At 32.7% G+C, this 18,127-nt stretch overlaps 1 protein-coding gene across 8 annotated transcripts in view; it reads right to left on the bottom strand.

The window, feature by feature from the left end:
- Nucleotides 1-2,013: 2,013 nt before the first annotated feature.
- Nucleotides 2,014-18,127, bottom strand: part of TBC1D32 (TBC1 domain family member 32) — a 229,236-nt gene continuing 213,122 nt past the window's right edge. For all 8 annotated transcript variants that reach the window (XM_074397557.1, XM_074397556.1, XM_074397559.1 and 5 more), the window contains 2 exons: nt 12,907-13,095; nt 2,014-3,339 (listed from right to left, as the gene is read on the bottom strand). In XM_074397557.1, coding sequence (XP_074253658.1) covers nt 3,220-3,339; nt 12,907-13,095 — 309 coding nt within the window. In that variant the 3' untranslated portion in view covers nt 2,014-3,219. The remainder of the gene's footprint in view (nt 3,340-12,906; nt 13,096-18,127) is intronic.

Here is an 18,127-nt window from a genome sequence, read left to right as displayed (position 1 = left end):
TCTCATGACCAGCAAATCACAATTACACTGTATTTTCCTATTCCATTCACTCTTAGACAATTATTTCACATACTCTCATCTCTTGAAAACCAACAAAGTTTTTACTATTTGAATTTTTAGCAGATGACCTTGTTTCCTACATCACTTATTTAAAAAAAAAAAAAAAAAAAAAAAAAAAAAAAAAAAACTTCCACGAATGGCTACCCTATGTCTGTGCCCATTTATTCTGTTTCTTCCTCTGTTACTTTAAATGCAGCACTCATGCTACTAGCAAAGGCAAATTCCACCATTTAGTCACTAAATCCCATTTCCCGTATGTCTGCTCATGACATTTACTCTAGCTGTCTCTCTACCAACAATTTTTCCTTCTCTACTGCATCATTTCCATCCAAATATAAACATGTTTCCATTTTGCATTTGAAAAACAAAACACATGCACAAAAACAAAAAGCATCTTTTGGTCCCAGTCTGCATTAGCTGCCATTCCTGTATTAACCATTACAGCAATACTCCTAGAGAGAGCAGTTTCTAAAATCTTTTCTCTCAGCATCTTTTAAACCCAATCCAATCAAACTTTTGTCCTCACTTAATCAGAACTGCTCTTATCAAGTTTATCACATCTGGAGGTCAATTCTCGTTTGTCATCTTGATCACTATTTTTCCATGGTTTTAAAATTATTCATCTCCCCATGCTGACTGTGAACTCTGAGATGCTGTATATCATTTATTTTGCTATCTTGAATATTTGAAACATTTTGTTATATATTTGTAACCCTTAAAACATATCTGCTTAATGAATAAACAACAAAATTTAACATCTGAAAATTGGAAATTCAAACAAGAGCACATCATTATTTACTAACCACAAATTTATGTAGAACCTTGTTTGAAAGTTCAGATGAATTTCTGAGGCGTATTTTACCTCCAGAGATACTTTAGGAGAGTATTATGAGGAGACAGAATTTCAAATATGAAATTTTGAAAGCAGATATTCAAATATTTACATATACGAATTTTTTTGCAAACCTTTATACATTATACTCTTAACATATATTTTACTGTAATTGAATCCTATAAAGTGCATGAGTTGCCCATCCACAAATTAGAAATAAAGGCTAAGGACTTATATTTTAAATAATCAAAAATAAAACCAAGGGGTGTGACAGGGTATGATTGTTCTAAAGGGTACTCTAAAATTAAGTACAAAGATAACTCATAATGATAGCTACACATCCTACTGTATTTTAAATTTTCTTTCATGAAACAAATTGCTAGGACATTGTTCATAAGACACTTCCATGTCAAATGAGGATGAAAGCCTTCTAGCTGTAGCTGAAGTTATTTGTTTTTTCCAAAATATAATTGTTAGAATCTCGATCTTACCTCAGTTTCCAATGAAAATCACTAGTGGACATTATAAAATTAAATTACAGTTCATTCTTCTCCATTTGTATTTCCAGCTACTGTGTATGCAATCATAAAAAGAAAGAAATCTGCACAATTCTTAGGATCCATAACAATAACTCAGGAAAAGAACAGGAAGAAATGGAACCATAAACATGTATCACTGCTTCCATGGAACAGCTTTTCAAAATTAAGTTTGAAAGTAGACAAAGCTTGGTATTTTGAGTCATCTATGACTCTCTTACTTAACTCACATCAGCCGAAGTCAAAGTGCCCAAAACGTCAAATTAACTTGCTCAAATTATTTTTCTCAACTTTACAATGCCCTTTAGGAACACTATTACTGAGAAGCTATTGTTGGCATTTACAGCATAAAACTTGATTTTGGAAGGCTGATATTGCAACAGCCTAAATATTACTAAATTGAAAACTGTATAGTACCACTTCTTTGATCATGCTAAATGAAAAACTTAGTTTGTGGATGACCCACTTTTAGTTGAAAAGGAAAAAAAAAGCAGGGTTAGAGTTAGAATGATTTTATTGGTTGATTTATATTTAGATATAAGGAAAGAATAAAAACTACAATTTAAAAAACTTGTTGAGATAAACTCATGGATAAAAAATGAATAATTTAATATATTCATATTTATCTTTCATATATTCAGTGTGTTATGACATACATAGACATTCACATACTGTATTAATCTTACTGGTGCAGAGACTTCTATTTAAATAAGACAAATCATAGTGTTAGCCATTTAAAATAATTTAGAAATGTATTCTCCTTTATATTTCAAGTTCAGTATAAGTAAAATCTATCACTAAGGAAAATGCATAACAAATAAGAGTAGAATGCTTATCAGTATGAAATAACCAATCTAGCTCTTAAATGAACCATGTAAAGACTTCATTTCAAACAAAGAATTATAAATTGATATAGGTATCAAAAGCAACTCCTAGAAAAACAATTACATACAAGGACAACAATTTTTCTACCACTTGCCATGATAAATACCATTGCTCTTCCATATGTAAAAGAAGCAGTCGTGGTTTTGTCTATTTTCCTTTATATGTACAGACATAAAGAATGCAAGAAATAACTGTCTTTTCCTTGTCTTATAGACTTTCTACAGCTAGTAAAAATATTATTTACACTATTGCTTCTCCTTTCCAAACTCACTGGAAAAAATATTTTAATCATCTGAATAAAGAAGGAGATGTAGGTTGGGACTATTTTTTTTTTTTTTTTTTTTTTTTTTTTGAGACAAGAGTCTCGCTCTGTCACCAGGCTGGAGTGCAGGGAGCAATCTCAGCTCACTGCAACCTCTGCCTCCTGGGTTCAAACGACTCACTCTCCTGCCTCAGCCTCCCGAGTAACTGGGACTACAGGCATGCACCACCACGCTGAGCTAATTTTTTTATTTTTAGTAGAGACGGAGTTTCACTACATTGGCCAGGATAGTCTCTATCTCTTGATCTCATGATCCACGTCTCAGCCTCCCAAAGTGCTGAGACTACAGGGGTGAACAACCGCGCCCAGCCAGCACTAACTCTTAAACATGAATAAGAACTGTAAGTAAGCTAGATCTGATTCTATAATAACCTTACAAAACAACAAACTTATTAACAATGAATTCACAAATTGAGTTCATACCTACCTAAATATACCATTATATTCAAAATCTCTCAGTATTTACAATGTGTATATTCACAAAGTATATGTTGTTACACAGTCAGAAAACAATCAAGCTCCCCCCAACCCCCGTTGCCTTTAAAGATAAATAAAACATAAATTGAAACTGTGTGTCTCATGGTCTATGTGCTCTGCACTCTAATGTTCCGCATGTCTCTCAGCAGCACTGTTCGGTAGTTTTGTTCCAGAGTTTCCATGTATTCAAAATAATCACTCACTCGAAACCCACGCAGTGCTTCTTCCTGCCAAAAATTATAAAGGAAAAATCATTTACTTGGCTAAGACACACAATTCCAAGTTAATCAATTTGAAATCATTGATACACCACTTATTTTCAGCTATAGATGGGGGCAGGCTGTTTATGTTGCTAGTAAATGTGTAACTGCTTTTTATTTAGTGGGCTTTGTATGTATATGACAGGAAGAAATTATATGTCCCCATCAAATAAGGTTTTCTATTTTCAAAACCAAAAATGTTTTACAGCTACCAAAAAAACAAAAAGCCTTAGATAAGAAAATCTGCCATATTTTTAAAATAGTATCATGTTATACAATGGTTGTTCAAATTTGTAAAAGACTCTAAAGTTTATCTACCAAAGGATACCATAATAGTGCAAGAAATATCTGTTGCATAAGCTACTGTCCATAAGGCTTCCAGGAATCTGCAATTCCTAATGTTGGTACTGCGTACATCTATACTAATTTAGAACTTAATGGTTAGTGTTCCAAAGGAGGCACTCAGGAATAAACGGTAAGAACACCCGTTTAACATTTTAAAGTCTTTAGGGAATTTTATGACTATTCTTTTTAGTACCTCCAAATACTCTCTCTGCAGTACCTACACTCAAGGCAAAACAAAATACGCAGAAAAGTCATCTTTGATTCACTGTAATTAATATTTATAATGTTAGGAGTTTTGGAGGTTACAAAAAACTTTGGAATATTCATGCCTTTCAGGAGTTTATAGGTTTTTTTTTTCTTTTTATAGCAAGAATTACTATAACAAAAAAAAAAAAAAAAAAAAAAAAGAAACCCAAAAGAATAAAAGACAATGTATATCATATAGCAGATACTTTGCTAGAGGCAGTTTATAGAGAAGAAACCTCAATATAGAAATAGCTAGGAAAGCATTATACAATTCTCAATAAGAACAGATGTTTTTAAAGGCTTCAGATATCCCTTGTCACTTACAGGTGGTAATCATTTACAGCTTGCATATAATGTGGGGTAACTTTATTCTTATTTTGCCATCATGACCAAAAATCTACATAGTTTGAGGGAAAGGTTAGTCAGGACATTCTAAAGAATTATTAATGACTGATTTACAAGGCTGATATTACAGCTGAAGAAATGAAATGGTGTTGTTATATACTTAATACCATTAAGGCTAGAGGAAATACATTCCAATGTAAATATCTGAGCTCTATTCAATATAATTAAGAAATTATTTCATCCCTTTTCACTTTTTCATTCACTCATTCATTCTCTTGTTATACGTAAGATTCTTAATTAGCACTGAAGACACAAAGATGAGTAAGAAGAGCCCTGCCCTAACATGTTGACAGGTGAGGTGTATATCGTGTGTCTGCTTTTATGTATAAGTAACTGAATCAAAGGGAATATTTTTTTATCTTATGAATAGCAGAAATACTGGGTGTTTGCAAGTTCCTGTACTACCAAAAATATTTCACTTTTTTCTTTGGAGCAAAAATAGGATCAAAGTAAGAACAATCCTACCATTCAAGAACTCATTTTAAACAGTTATTGTTATAATCATGGAACAATTATGAATTTATCCATTCATTTCATTTAAGATTTGTGTGACTTGGCTTTAACTACCTCTTCACTAAAACTACCTAAGATGGGCAGGAATTATAGTAATGTGCTATTCTAACCAGAGAATAAAGATCCAATGGCAGAAGAACTGTTTCAGGATATATACATTATTTTCAAAGGAATATTTATTGTTCATTAAATATGAATTATAACGAGATGACAGCACTTCAACAATAGCTCTAATAATTCTTTTCTGGGCAAAAAATAAGCAATATCTATTTAACATCTTTTAATTATTGTTTCATTTTAATGAAAATCACTTAGGGACAGCCATAGTTATAACTCAATTTAAATATATTTTTCCTAAGAATGTATTTTTTGAAATCATGGTTTCCATTTTGAACATTAATTGTAAATGCCCTGATAACTACACCAAAGAGATACTCATAAAAATGACACATAAGGCTATTAAGGTATTATTTCATAAGAGAAAAATTTTAATGTACATTTAAAAAGGAATGTTTTCAAATGATAATAGTTCATTACTGAAAATTTGTAGGCAATTTTAGCTCTGAATAAAATTCCAAAATATCTACATTTTACATTTTGTCTTCAAAGTAGAACATTTTCACCTTATCCTAAATGTTCTCTAATGGCCTTTTTAGTGGATAACTTTTACTTGTAATTATGAACATTTAGACTGCCATCTTATCATTCAAGTTATAACAGACTATTTCCTCAGAAAACTGCTTCATTATTATTTCACTTATAGACCAAAGTATAGCAAACTCTATATAAAAATATGAATGCCCCAATTATTTAAATAGCAGACACATTAATTACATAAAGTAACAACACTATCCTGCTTTACATTAACAGTATATTATTTGCTCAATAAAATTTTTTAAATAGATTATTACTAGAGTGATTTAAGTTTTGGTTAGGGAGTTCATTTTGAACTCATTGTATTTGTTTGTTGTTGTTGTATCTAATGCTATTCACCTGGTATGTTTCTAATGATTTTCTCTTTTCATTAATTCTGAGTTTCAAACGTTGAATCATCCAAAATTATTAAAAATTCACATTCTAAACCACAATGTTGGATGTATTCAATATTATGTAACATAGAATATATGTAGTTTCCCTCTTTCCTTTGTGTACAGAAGTCCAGTTTCAAATTTCAAATACGCATCTGTCTGTTTTCTTTAACTTTTGAGAGCACTTGATTGGAACAACTGAATCTAGGATATTTATTAAAATACCAGACTAGTCAATGAAAAACAACTTGACATAGTAAAAGGAACACTGGATTTGGATTCAGAACAAAAGAAAGGGCTTCAATTCTCCTATGTTCATTACTAAATGTATGAATTTGGGTAAGTTTATTGACTCTAAGCCTCAATTTTTTTCACGGACAGTAATATCATATGGCTCTTCTCTGAATTAAGTATTCTGAAATCTGAACTCCTTACCATAGCTTAGAGTAACTTATATGATTTTGTCCCTATCTCATCTCTTACCTTTCTTATTCTTTCACCTTGTTCTGGCCACAGTGGTCTTCCTGACACTCTCTGAGTGAGCCAGCTCATTCCTACCTCTGAGATCTTGCACTTGCCTTTAATCCCACTTAAGTAGGCTTTTGCCTAGCAAGTCTTTGTATGACTTTTTCCTTTGCATCATTCAGGCATCTCTCTACCCCATCAAAGGTAGTCTTTCCTGGCCTCCTTGTCTAACTGGCACCTTAGACTCCTCCACCATGTTTGGCTTCCTTATTAGAAATAAAATAAGGTCTATACTACTTAAGATATTATGTACTTATTCATTTATTTGCCTTCCAGGATAATTTAAGGTCAATGTGGGCAGAGACATCTTGGCCTGTGACAAAAAACAGTACTTGGCTCACAGCTGTTACACAATAAACAGTTGAATAAGTCAATGAGTAAATGAGCAATACCTGTAAAGCCCTTTGCCCAGTGTGTGGCATATAATAAGCACTGAAGATATTAATAGTGGTCATAGATAATGGGAACATATTTTTATTACTGATTGTCTTTGAAATTGCTCTGCTATAGTTTCTTGTTCACACTACAGACATATGCTATTAGGCATGGGTGAGCCTATCAAGGATTACTGACTCCAATCTCTGCTCATCAACCCCTTGTCAGGAATGTAAGGAAACCATTTACTTAAAATATTAGGATGTTACTGACTTTTCTCACAACTTCACAAATGTGCCTATTTTGGAAAGAAAGCTATATCAATATCTTCAAAAGTTATTTGTATCAGTTGATGTCTGCAAAAATACTGCAGATATTAATTGTTAGCAGAATTTTTTTTAGCACTACTGCAAGCCCTGTGGGCTTAAAATATGAACTGAAGATAAGGCCTTTTATAGTAGTAAACAGATAAAAGGCACAAAAAGATAAAGAGGGCTAACACAGTATACCCTGGTTTATTTTTTCCCAAAGATTTAATTATTAAGGCCCTTGCAAAATGATGATTTTTCAAATATAATAGCTCTTTATAAATTATGGAAAAAAAAGGATAAGTTACTTTGCGTAGGTTAAACTGGAAGAGTTGACTTTTATTAATAACATCATGAGGCATACAGAATAAAAAATTACCACAAAAGGTGTAGAACTTTATATTTACCAAGTTAAAGATTTGCATTAATGTCAAATTTCATACAGAAAGCTCTTGAGAGAAGGAGGATTTCTGAATATAGTTGTCTCTACCCTTACTACAGATTATCCTTTTGTGTGTCATGCCTTACCTATCATATATACATATATATATATATATATATACATATATATATATGTGTGTGTGTGTGTGTGTGTGTGTTGTACAATCTTTTTGATCAAAGTGATAGAAACAGAAGCAACCTTTAAGCAATGTTTCTTCCAGTGTCTTCCTTCTGTTGTGGTCCACAAAATTAGAAACTCCTGAACGCAATCCCTAAAATTTTCAAATTCTTGGCACTGGCATTCTGGATTCTGATTAACTAAGCTCCAAACATCACAGTTTTATGTATTCTAAAGGTTTTCAAGCTACTTGAGATTTATTACTACAATCTGACAACTCATGCCTCTGCCACGTAAATTCTGATTTAACAGGTCTGGGAAGGAGTCTCAATACATTAATTTTCATAAGTACCCTAAGTGATCCTTAGGCTCAGGGAGTTTAGATATTGTTTGTGGTTCTGGATAGAATGTGAAGCTCTTACAGATTCAGGACAGAGTATGTGGTTCTTGAAGATCTGAACTCATCTGAAGGGTACCTGGACATATGTGATTGTAATAGAGACGTGACCTTGGCCAGGTTAATGAGGAAATAGGTCCTGATCAGAAACAATGTAAGAGGATATTTCTGACCAAGGTGTGAAGGTAATGTCATTGACAGGTATTACTATGATATATTAAGAAGTCTCCGGAGCTGGAGAAAAATGGTAGCTACACCAAAGTCTAGCTATGCACTCAGAAAATTTCCTGTTTCCTTTGATTGTATTCTCTACATGTCTTCTGTTAACAAAGAAAAGAGGGATAGCAGAGGGATGTAGAAACTTAATAACTGCTAAGTTTTTTAAAGCACTTACTATATGCTAGATAATGATCTAAAAGTATTTTACAAATATCATTTGATTTAATTCTTCAACAACCGTATGTGATGAAGAGGTTAGCACAAAAGTTTAAGCAATGAACCCAAGCTCACACAGTGAGTGACGAAGTTAGAATTTGAAACCAGATAGAATCAAGTGATACAAGGACAATGCAGAAAACATATCTGCAAAACACAGTTGACACTGTGCTAAATACCTTTAACATATTTGCTCAGATGGTGAACTGTTTTTACTATTATGTATCCTTTTATCTTATAAAATCTTAGTATTCAGATTTTCTCAGTCTGATCTTCATTCCTTACTCCGTTCAACAGCCTCTAGTAATAGCAGCTGCAATGGCACCAACAAAAAATCCCTCCTGACAATTTACTGATTGGGTTGAAATTAATCTGATTTTTTCATAATTATAAATTCATTTTGTCATAATACGCAAGATTTAGTTGAAGCATTTTAATTAAGTACTTGGAACCTGAAGAACCTGATTTTTACAGAAAGGCAATCTTTTTCTAGGCTGGTATTTCAGTGAAGTTTATCCCCAGGTTGAATTCACAAACTAAAGCCAAGATTGCTGACAGCCTATTAGCATGTTAGAGAGAAATACAATACAGTTAGCTAAAACACTAGGACATCTACATATGAAATATTATTAAACTAAGCTGTCACTAAACCTGCATGTGTGTGTGTGTGTGTGTGTGTGAGCGCGTGTGTGTGGTGTGTGCGCGTGCACGCGCTACAGATGAATTGAAAGAATGAAGAAAGAATGAACTTAAGACTCTCCAGCTTGCTGGGATATTACAGAATATTTACTTTGTTGGATGTTTTTCTCCTTGGAATTATAATACCTAGACTTTCTGAACCGTCATCTGTCACAGATAAAAATGTTCAGAATTCTGGGTTCAAGGACTGAGCTGTTTCTTCAGCGTATCTTCAAAGGCTGCCTTCTAGCTCAGTGCTAGTCCATTAATCACCACAGGGTAAAAATGATGCACTTAACTGCTCTAATATCCAGCCTACATTCTTGTGTGTCTACAAGGATACTGTGCAACAATCAGACAATATTTTGCTGATATCAACTTATACCCATGGCATTCACCTAATCTTTTAGTGGTTCAATCTAAAGAGCAAAAACAAGTTTTTCTTTCCCCCATAAGCCTGTTCTGCCTATTCGTGTTCATACTATCTTCTGATATAAGGAACTCTAACTTATCTTTTTAATATATTGATTTAGAATCATGAAGAACTCTTTAGTGAGCTATTAGAATTGTAGGTAATGAGTCTATATACTCTTAATTACCTGATTTAAAATCTTGAATCTAAACCTAAGTGACTACAAATGGACTGATATTTTCTCAATATTGAAAACTGCACACAGATTTTTATTTCTAAAGTAATGCTTTTATCATGTTATTGTCTCTCAACATATGAAACTTAAATCAGGAAAAGAATTGCTTATCTTCAGTTTCTCAAGATAACTAATAATAACTGAGAGCATAACACATTTGTGGTTTTCAATATTTTGAAAATGAATTCAATTAGGCCCAATTATTTGAACTCATTTATAACATTAAAAGGATTGATCTATTTATTTTTATATAATTATTCCATTTCTTCTTAAAAATAGTTCTATGATAAAAGAAGTATGAGCTCATTCTTCCCATATAAATATATACAATGAAAGTAAAAGTCTCTTGTTCTACTTTATCTTCATTCTTCTTGGAAGCAATCATTATGAAATATGTAGAGCCAGGGGATAATGTGATTAAATAATCTATACAATAATATTATTATGGCTGTGGTATGCAAGACAGGGTTTTGTTCTGCCACCCAGGCTGGACTGCAGTGGTACGATTATGGCTCACTATAGCCTCGATCTCCTGGGCTCAACTGATCCTCCCACTTCAGCCTTCTCAGTAGCTGGGACTACAGGTGCATGCCACCATACCCAGCTGATTTTTGTACTTTTTTTTTTTTTTTTGGTAGAGATGGGATTTTGCCATGTTGCCAGGCTTATCTCAAACCCCTGGGTTCAAGCTCTCCACTCACTTTGACCTCTCAAGATGCTGGGATTACAGGTGTGAGCCATTGAACCCTGCCTATATGAATAATTATTGATAAATCTTTTTTCCCTTTGTACAAATCTGAGATTTTGAATAAGAAAGTGTAAAACATAATTTTCAAGGTTCAATCTCTATAGCTACAGTTGAATGAGGAATTCTAAAATCATGTGCCTATTTTTGACAGGGGATGTTTCTAGGGTAGGCAAAATAAAATCAATTCATTAATCAATATTTCATTATTTTCTATTACATGAATAAGTGAAAAATGCTGTACATATATATTTATATACTTTGTAGATAACAGACTATTTCAGGGCCAAATGGAGTAGTTAAAAAGATATGTAAATATATATTTAAATAAACTATAGCAGAGTTTATCTCACAGGAAAAATGAATGTCCATTAAAAGAGAACAGTGAATTTTGACACCTACCCACTGAAAATAAAACAACAAAAAACGTAAAGTCATGGTATCAATCGAAAAAGCATTTTTCTTAATCTCTCAGATAAATGAAAACAAGGGTAAAAAGTAAGGTTAGTTCTAGGACACACGCTAAAATTAATTCCTTGCCTACATGTTTTTAGTTTAGCTTTAAAACAACACCGTTCAAATTTTAGTAATTTAACAGAGACTTAGGTCATAATCTCCTCCCTCCATTTAAAATCCTTTAGTTTTAAACTGATGGTATTATGCCGAAAACACAATGGAGAATGGTTTGGGACACATTTAAAGAGGTTACCATTTACAAACTCTGTTATAATGTTTCCTGCAAATAGTCAAAAGAGAGATAAACTATAAATCAACACTAATCAAATGTAAAGATGATGAAATATAAAGACACTCTTTCGATAGGAAGAAAAATAAATGGTAAGCCTTTACAGAATTTAGTAATGTTTATTATTCGATGTGAATAAAATGAAGTTTATTATCTTTCCCTTTAATTTACTTACATTAGTTACTTACACTATCAAGAAATACGTATTGAATACCTACTACCTGCCAGGTATTGTCTGATGTATTGTTGAAAATACATCAGTAAACAAAATAGACCAAGTCACAGTCCTTATAGAGCTTACACATTTTACCAGGGAAGACAGACAAAAACACATATAAAATAATTTCGGATGGTAATGAAAATTGTAAGAGAAACTAAAGTGGGATAAGATGTTGGAGAATTACAGGTTAGGGGGATATTCAGACACATATGAGTATAGGAAAATTTTAGACTCTGAAATTCCTATAACTGACCACTATAGATGATGAAAATGTTTCTTACTGAAAATAAAACTAATTTTTATATTCAACATAATTTCAATTTGCTTAACACTTCCTGTATTCCAAATCACCTCTTAGAGAGCATCTTTTATTTTTCTATCTTAATTTTTCTTCTACAATGTGCAACCATTTGTCTCAGCATACTTTTTCATTAAGAATGTTTCTCAGATTATACTTTTAGTGATATATATTGAAAGTTTAAAACCTTTTGAATTCAGAATTTATGAAATAAAAATTCTTAATAATTTGGCAATCTTAAATAATCAATGGCATTTATTTAAAGAAAAACATTGTTAAATGGAAAATAACCCTGGCAAGTACTTAATGGTAATTTAATTTACATAGAAACTGTCTGTTGACCTAGAGAAAGCCTAGCAAATGATGAACATTGTTTTTATATGTATTCCTGTGGGATGGCAAAGGTAGTAAAGATAAGAAAACATTTTAAGTTCAAAGATTTTTAACTTTAAACAAATAGCTGGATTTCTACCCAGAAATGCACACTGGGATGTATTTATATCTCACGTACTTTCTAAAGTCCCCAGCTTCCAAAGTCACATTATTGTAATTGAGAAAGTAACTCTATCTTGTTTAAAAATAGTAACATATTTGGTGTTAACTTTTTTAAATGAGTGCTATGATAAAACAGTCTTTCATAAAAATCTTTCATAAACATAGAAGTTTAGAGAAATATAAAAATATAAAATCATAGGAAATTCTTAATATATTAAATATGTTTACAAAGTATCCAACCTCTGTACTCACACAATAAATTAAACTTTTATTGACCAAATAACCCATAGGAATATTTTTAAAATATTTCTTTTTTGGCACAGCACATGGGTTACAAGTAAAGTGTTGGATCCAGACAGCTTATTTCATATCCCAGTTCCACTTTAGCTATACTGTTTGGGGCACCATTACTCTATGCCTCAGTTTACTCATCTCTACAATGGGGATAATAGTACATATCTCAAAGCACTGGTTTTTAGGATTGGATGAGTGCCTAGAAAAGTATCTAATATTAACCAACCAAAGTTAGCTATTAACTCAACATTTTTCTCTCTATATAAACATACTTACTTTCAAGAAAACTTGCAGATCTTGAGTCTGAGTGTGCTGCAGAATGTCTTGTTGCAAATGTTTGAATATAGCTATACAGATATACACTTGATAATCAGGACCAAGAAAAACACAAGTAGCAATATAATGGCATATTTCTATCCAATCTAAATAATTCCAAAAACACTGGGTTATCCATTGCAGGCAAATCTTAAAAAAAAAAAAAAAAAAAAAAAAGGTAAGTTCATTAAAACATTAAAAACTTCTAAAACCACATTTGACTTTTAAAAAACATCAACCAACAACTCATACAAAACTAATGAAAAGCTTAGCATTTAACTGAAATACAAACACATGCTTCATATATGACTAACAAGGATGCTTCTCCTACTTGTTTCAGTTGCAAAAAAACCTTTCATGGTCTTGGAATTCAGGCCTTAAGGGTAACTGATAATGTTCATATTGCTCACGTATCTATCACTGAATGCCTTCTTTATTCATATTGTCCTCCTCTTACCCAAAACACCAATCTGCTCTCTACAGATAACAAATGCTAAGAGACTATTTTAATTCAGACATGGGAGTTTTTTTCTATCCTACCTACAATCACAGATGTATAATTATGCAGATGACAGATTGCAAAATGTTACATTAATGCAAATGGACTCTTCCTGAATCAGAAAACAATTTAAACCAAACAGAATTACATAACATAAAAACTGGGAGCTAATGCGGAGAATATTTCAAAAATCAGACTTTTACAAAAATAATTTTTTCTTCTTAATTTTTTGAATAACATTTGTTCAAATTATGAAAGCAATGCGTGCCCACGGTGGAAAACAGAAAAGTTTAAGGAAACAACAGTAACAATTAACACAGAGATTATAAATATTAGCAACATTTTGATACATCAATGAATATTACTCATAATAAAAGTTGAGTCCACTTCAAAAGATACGTCAGAGCCCTAACTCCAAGACTCTCAGAATCTGACTTTATTTGAAAACAGGGTCTTTACAGACATAATCAAGTTAAAATGAGGTCATTACGGTGAGCCCTAATCCAATATGACTGGTGTCTTTAAAGGAAGGGGAAATACAGTCACAAAGACAGGCACACAAAAAGAAGGCAATGAAAAGACACAAACGGAGAACATCATGTGAAGTAGCAATATGTATCTGCAAGTCAAGATTCTAAAGGCTACTACTAGAAACCAGGAGAGAGGTAAGTAACACTTCTTTCTTTACCAACTATGGAGTAAACAGCCTTGTTAATACTTTGATTCTGGCCTTTTGGCTTCTAGAACTGTGAGAAAATGCATTTCTGTTGTTTTTAACCACCAAGTTCATGGTACTTTGTTACTATAGTCATAAGAAACTAACACAATTACTTTCCAATATTTTCATTTTCATTTATGATTTACAAATTACTTTACCTTCAAATAAAGATTCCCCTTACTGAGTATCTCTTTTCCTCTGGTTTTACGTTTTTGGGGATGTGGGGAAGAAAAGGAAAGAGATTTAATAGCTTATCTCAATTTCTTGTAGGTATAGAGAATACAGAAATATAAATTTTCTTTTTGTCTTCCATCATTTTGTTATACTAAAAATATATTCTTGAATAGGTTCTAACAGTTGTCTTTTATATCCTTGATTCAACTTTTTTGCATGCTGATCTTGCTTTTAACTGACTTGAACAAACTAACATGCATTAGTCTGGTAGGGTTGGTATAACAAAGAACCACAGGTGGAAGACCTTAAACAATAAAAAATTATTTTTCACTCTTCTGGAGAAATCCAAGATCAAGCTGTTTCTTCTGATGACTCTCTGAGGCTTATAGATGGTTGTCTTTTCCCTATGTCTTCACATGGGCTTCCCTTAGTACATGTCTATGTCCAAATTTCCTCTTTAATAATGACACCAGCCATATTGGATTAGGGTCCAAGTTAATGAACTCATTTTACCTTAATTACTTCTTTAAAGGCCTTATTCAAATATAGTCACTTTTTGAAGTACTGGGGTTAGGCCTTCAACAGGTGAGTTTTGGGGAGACACAATTCAGCCCGAACAAGAGCGTATTACTGAATTTTTGTTTTCCAGACATTATTACTCATATCAATTATTTACCTTTAATAAGGCTATTAATTCTGTTCTCAGGTGTAAGATTTTCCTTTACAACTATAATGTTCCCCTCCTGTTATGTTCCAAAATCTTTCAAGAGCCCGTAAGTTTTAACTCAATATTAAAATAGAACATATCTATGAATGCCCAACATTTGTCAACAGGCATTACATATTAAATACTCATTGGTCCTACCTTTACTGTTCACTTTGCATTAATAGGATGCATCTCCCAACTTTCAACATAGAGTGTAGGCTGGCATGCAGAGAACATTACCAAATCTCCATCGCCACCCACCCCAACAAATCCCTGCAATATGGCTCTAGTGGATGAGGAAGAAATATCTCCTGCTCTCTCTTGATTAGTGAGACTGAAGAAGTCAGTAGTACTTCGACCAGAAGCAATAATTCTCTAATTGCCTGTTGCCCTTCTGCCAAGATTCTCTCTTTGTTCTTTGCTACAGCTATTAATGCCAATCAACTTAAAGCCATGCTGTGTTAATGAAAATCTAGAGTCTCTGGATAGATGAAGAAGGAGAAACAATTCAAGAATGAAAATAAATACAAATGATCCTCATAGCTAGAGAAAGCAGTTCCCATTCAATTGCTAGTTTCAGGAGTGAATGGCAAGTTGATAAAGATGTGTGGTCTCAGCTTCTGTCCACTATTATACATAGTTTTTAACGCAGTTGTAATTTTTTGGCATTTATATACATTCAAGCATTGTTTCTGTACACTGTATTTTTCTTCCATTAAATGGATATACCTATTTTTTTCCATCACATGGGAAGTATCGAGGAGGAAAAATGCGAGACTGTAACTGAAAGTACTTTGTAAAAGTGCTATATAAATGTTATAACAAAGGTACAGATGTTATTATTTAACAAATATTTATTGAGTACCTAATACATACAAGGTAATATTATCATTTTTATGTGAACAAAAGATTGTTTCACAGAGTTTACACTTAAAGGGGAGACATCCTTTTTAAACATATGACCCTCTTGGCTTGGTAGAAATTATATTGACTGTTACTCTAGTTGCAAGTACTTCAGTATTCCAAAACACCATATCCCTGGAAAAATGCTGAGTCATACATTTTAATTTCTGAGCAAGTAACTTGTGGTTTGTTGTTGTTGTTTTTTTTTTTTTTTTTGAGACAAAATCACACTTCATCACTCAGACTGGAGTGCAGTGGCGCAATCTCAGCTCGTAGCAACCTCTGCCTCCTGGGTTCAAGTGATTCTCATGCCTCAGCTTCTTGAGTAGCTGGGACTACAGGTGTGCACCACCAAACCCAGCTAATTTTTGTATTTAGCAGAGATAAGGTTTCACCATGTTGGCCAGGATGGTCTTGATCTCTTGACCTCGTGATACTCCTAACTCAGCTTCCCGAAATGCTGGGATTACTGGTGTAAGCCACCGTGCCTGGCCCACTTGTGTATTTTTATAATGATCTGATTATCAACTGATAATCTAGAATTCTAATAGGAAGAAGGAAATAGTACGTGCCCAAACAGACATGATGTAGTTTTTTAACAATTATTCTGAAATTTTTTCAAACTTATAAAGGAAGGTAGAATAGTACATGAACTAGACAATTTCAAATTTTGATTGACTGATAAGTCTCTTCAGTTACCTTCCCCCTGTAAGGGACCCCCCTCCTTTCCTCTGTCGCTTTTTCCTATGAAAGATGTTTCCTCCAACTACATGTATTCCATTGTAGGCAAACCACACTTTATTCAACCAAGCCCCTATTCATGGACATTTGCACTGTTTCTAGTTTTTTGATATTATAAACAGTATCACTAAAATATATTTGTGCATACGTATTTTCAAATTTTTTCCAGTGTATTCCTCAGATAGAGCTCTACAAATGAGATTGCTGGGTTAAAGGGTAAATGGACATGTAATTCTGCCGTAAAATGACAAATTACCTTTTATAAGTCTCAAAAATATATTATTATATTTTCAAAACTCATCAATTGAGTCTTTGTATTCACTGGAAAAAAAAGTTATCATCAATAGTTATGAAATGGGCTTATAAAGAAAGTAAAAAAAAACTAATTTTGTTTTGTGGTAAACCACCATTCCATGTGTAGTGTAGAACTAATTACACTTTAAAAGACATTTGAATCTCTTTTTAGGCTTGTAAAAAAGGAATATCACTTGCATAATGTGCATGAAAATCTACCACAACTTTCCCAGGCAATTTTGTTCTTGAACCATACTTAAGATTATGCCAAAGGACATTAAGATGCACCCTGAAGAGCACATTATTTTAATCTGAGGTGAATTTTTCCTCCTTGTAAATAGAATTTAAAAAGATCTTCAAAACTCTCATTAGAACATTAAGTCTAAAAAGTTTGGTTGAAACAATTACCTACAGACACTTGAATAAGCCAAAATAGGTATGATTTCTAAATGATAAAATTTTCTGATTCAAATACACTATTTTTAATAAGTCCTCTGGCTTCATTTGCTTTCATCATAGAAAGAGTATCAGTAAACAGGAAGAAAACTGACTTTGTAATAAAAGTGGTTTCAAGTCCTTACACTATCTGAATGACCTCCATAAGTCAATTTACTTCATTGACCCTGAATTTCTCCATCTGTTACACAATAAAGGTTAAAATTTTAAATAAAAAAGGAACCACTCTATATTATGAAGCAACATGATAAACCTAAGACTGTTTTTGTTGCCCTTCCAGACAACAAATTGTGTCAGAAACTCAAGGGACTTGAAATAAGGCACATACATCCATACCTTTAAAGATCTTCAACTAATAAGAACAAGGTAAAAAATAAAAATAATGATTCCACAAAGTAAAACATGTGTTTCTACTAAAAGAGGGGTACAGAAGCAGTATACAAACACAAAGCAGCATCATCTACTTGTAGAAGATCCAGGATGCTTCTATTTGGACACATATTAAATAAAAAGTACCGACAAGCAAAAATAACTCACAGGACGAGAGAAGGTTTTTTTTCAAGGAGCAACATCCACAATATGAGGAGAGAGAAGGCATACACATTTGTAAAGACATATACATTTATACATCTGACTCTGAACAAAAGCCATGCCCAACCTTCATGTACTGCTTTGCATTTGTAAAATTTTA

Source organism: Saimiri boliviensis, chromosome 4, assembly GCF_048565385.1.
Source record: "Saimiri boliviensis isolate mSaiBol1 chromosome 4, mSaiBol1.pri, whole genome shotgun sequence".
NCBI lineage: Eukaryota > Metazoa > Chordata > Mammalia > Primates > Cebidae > Saimiri > Saimiri boliviensis.
The sequence above is the reverse complement of the archived record's forward strand: the minus strand, read 5'-3'. Positions and strand labels throughout refer to the sequence as shown.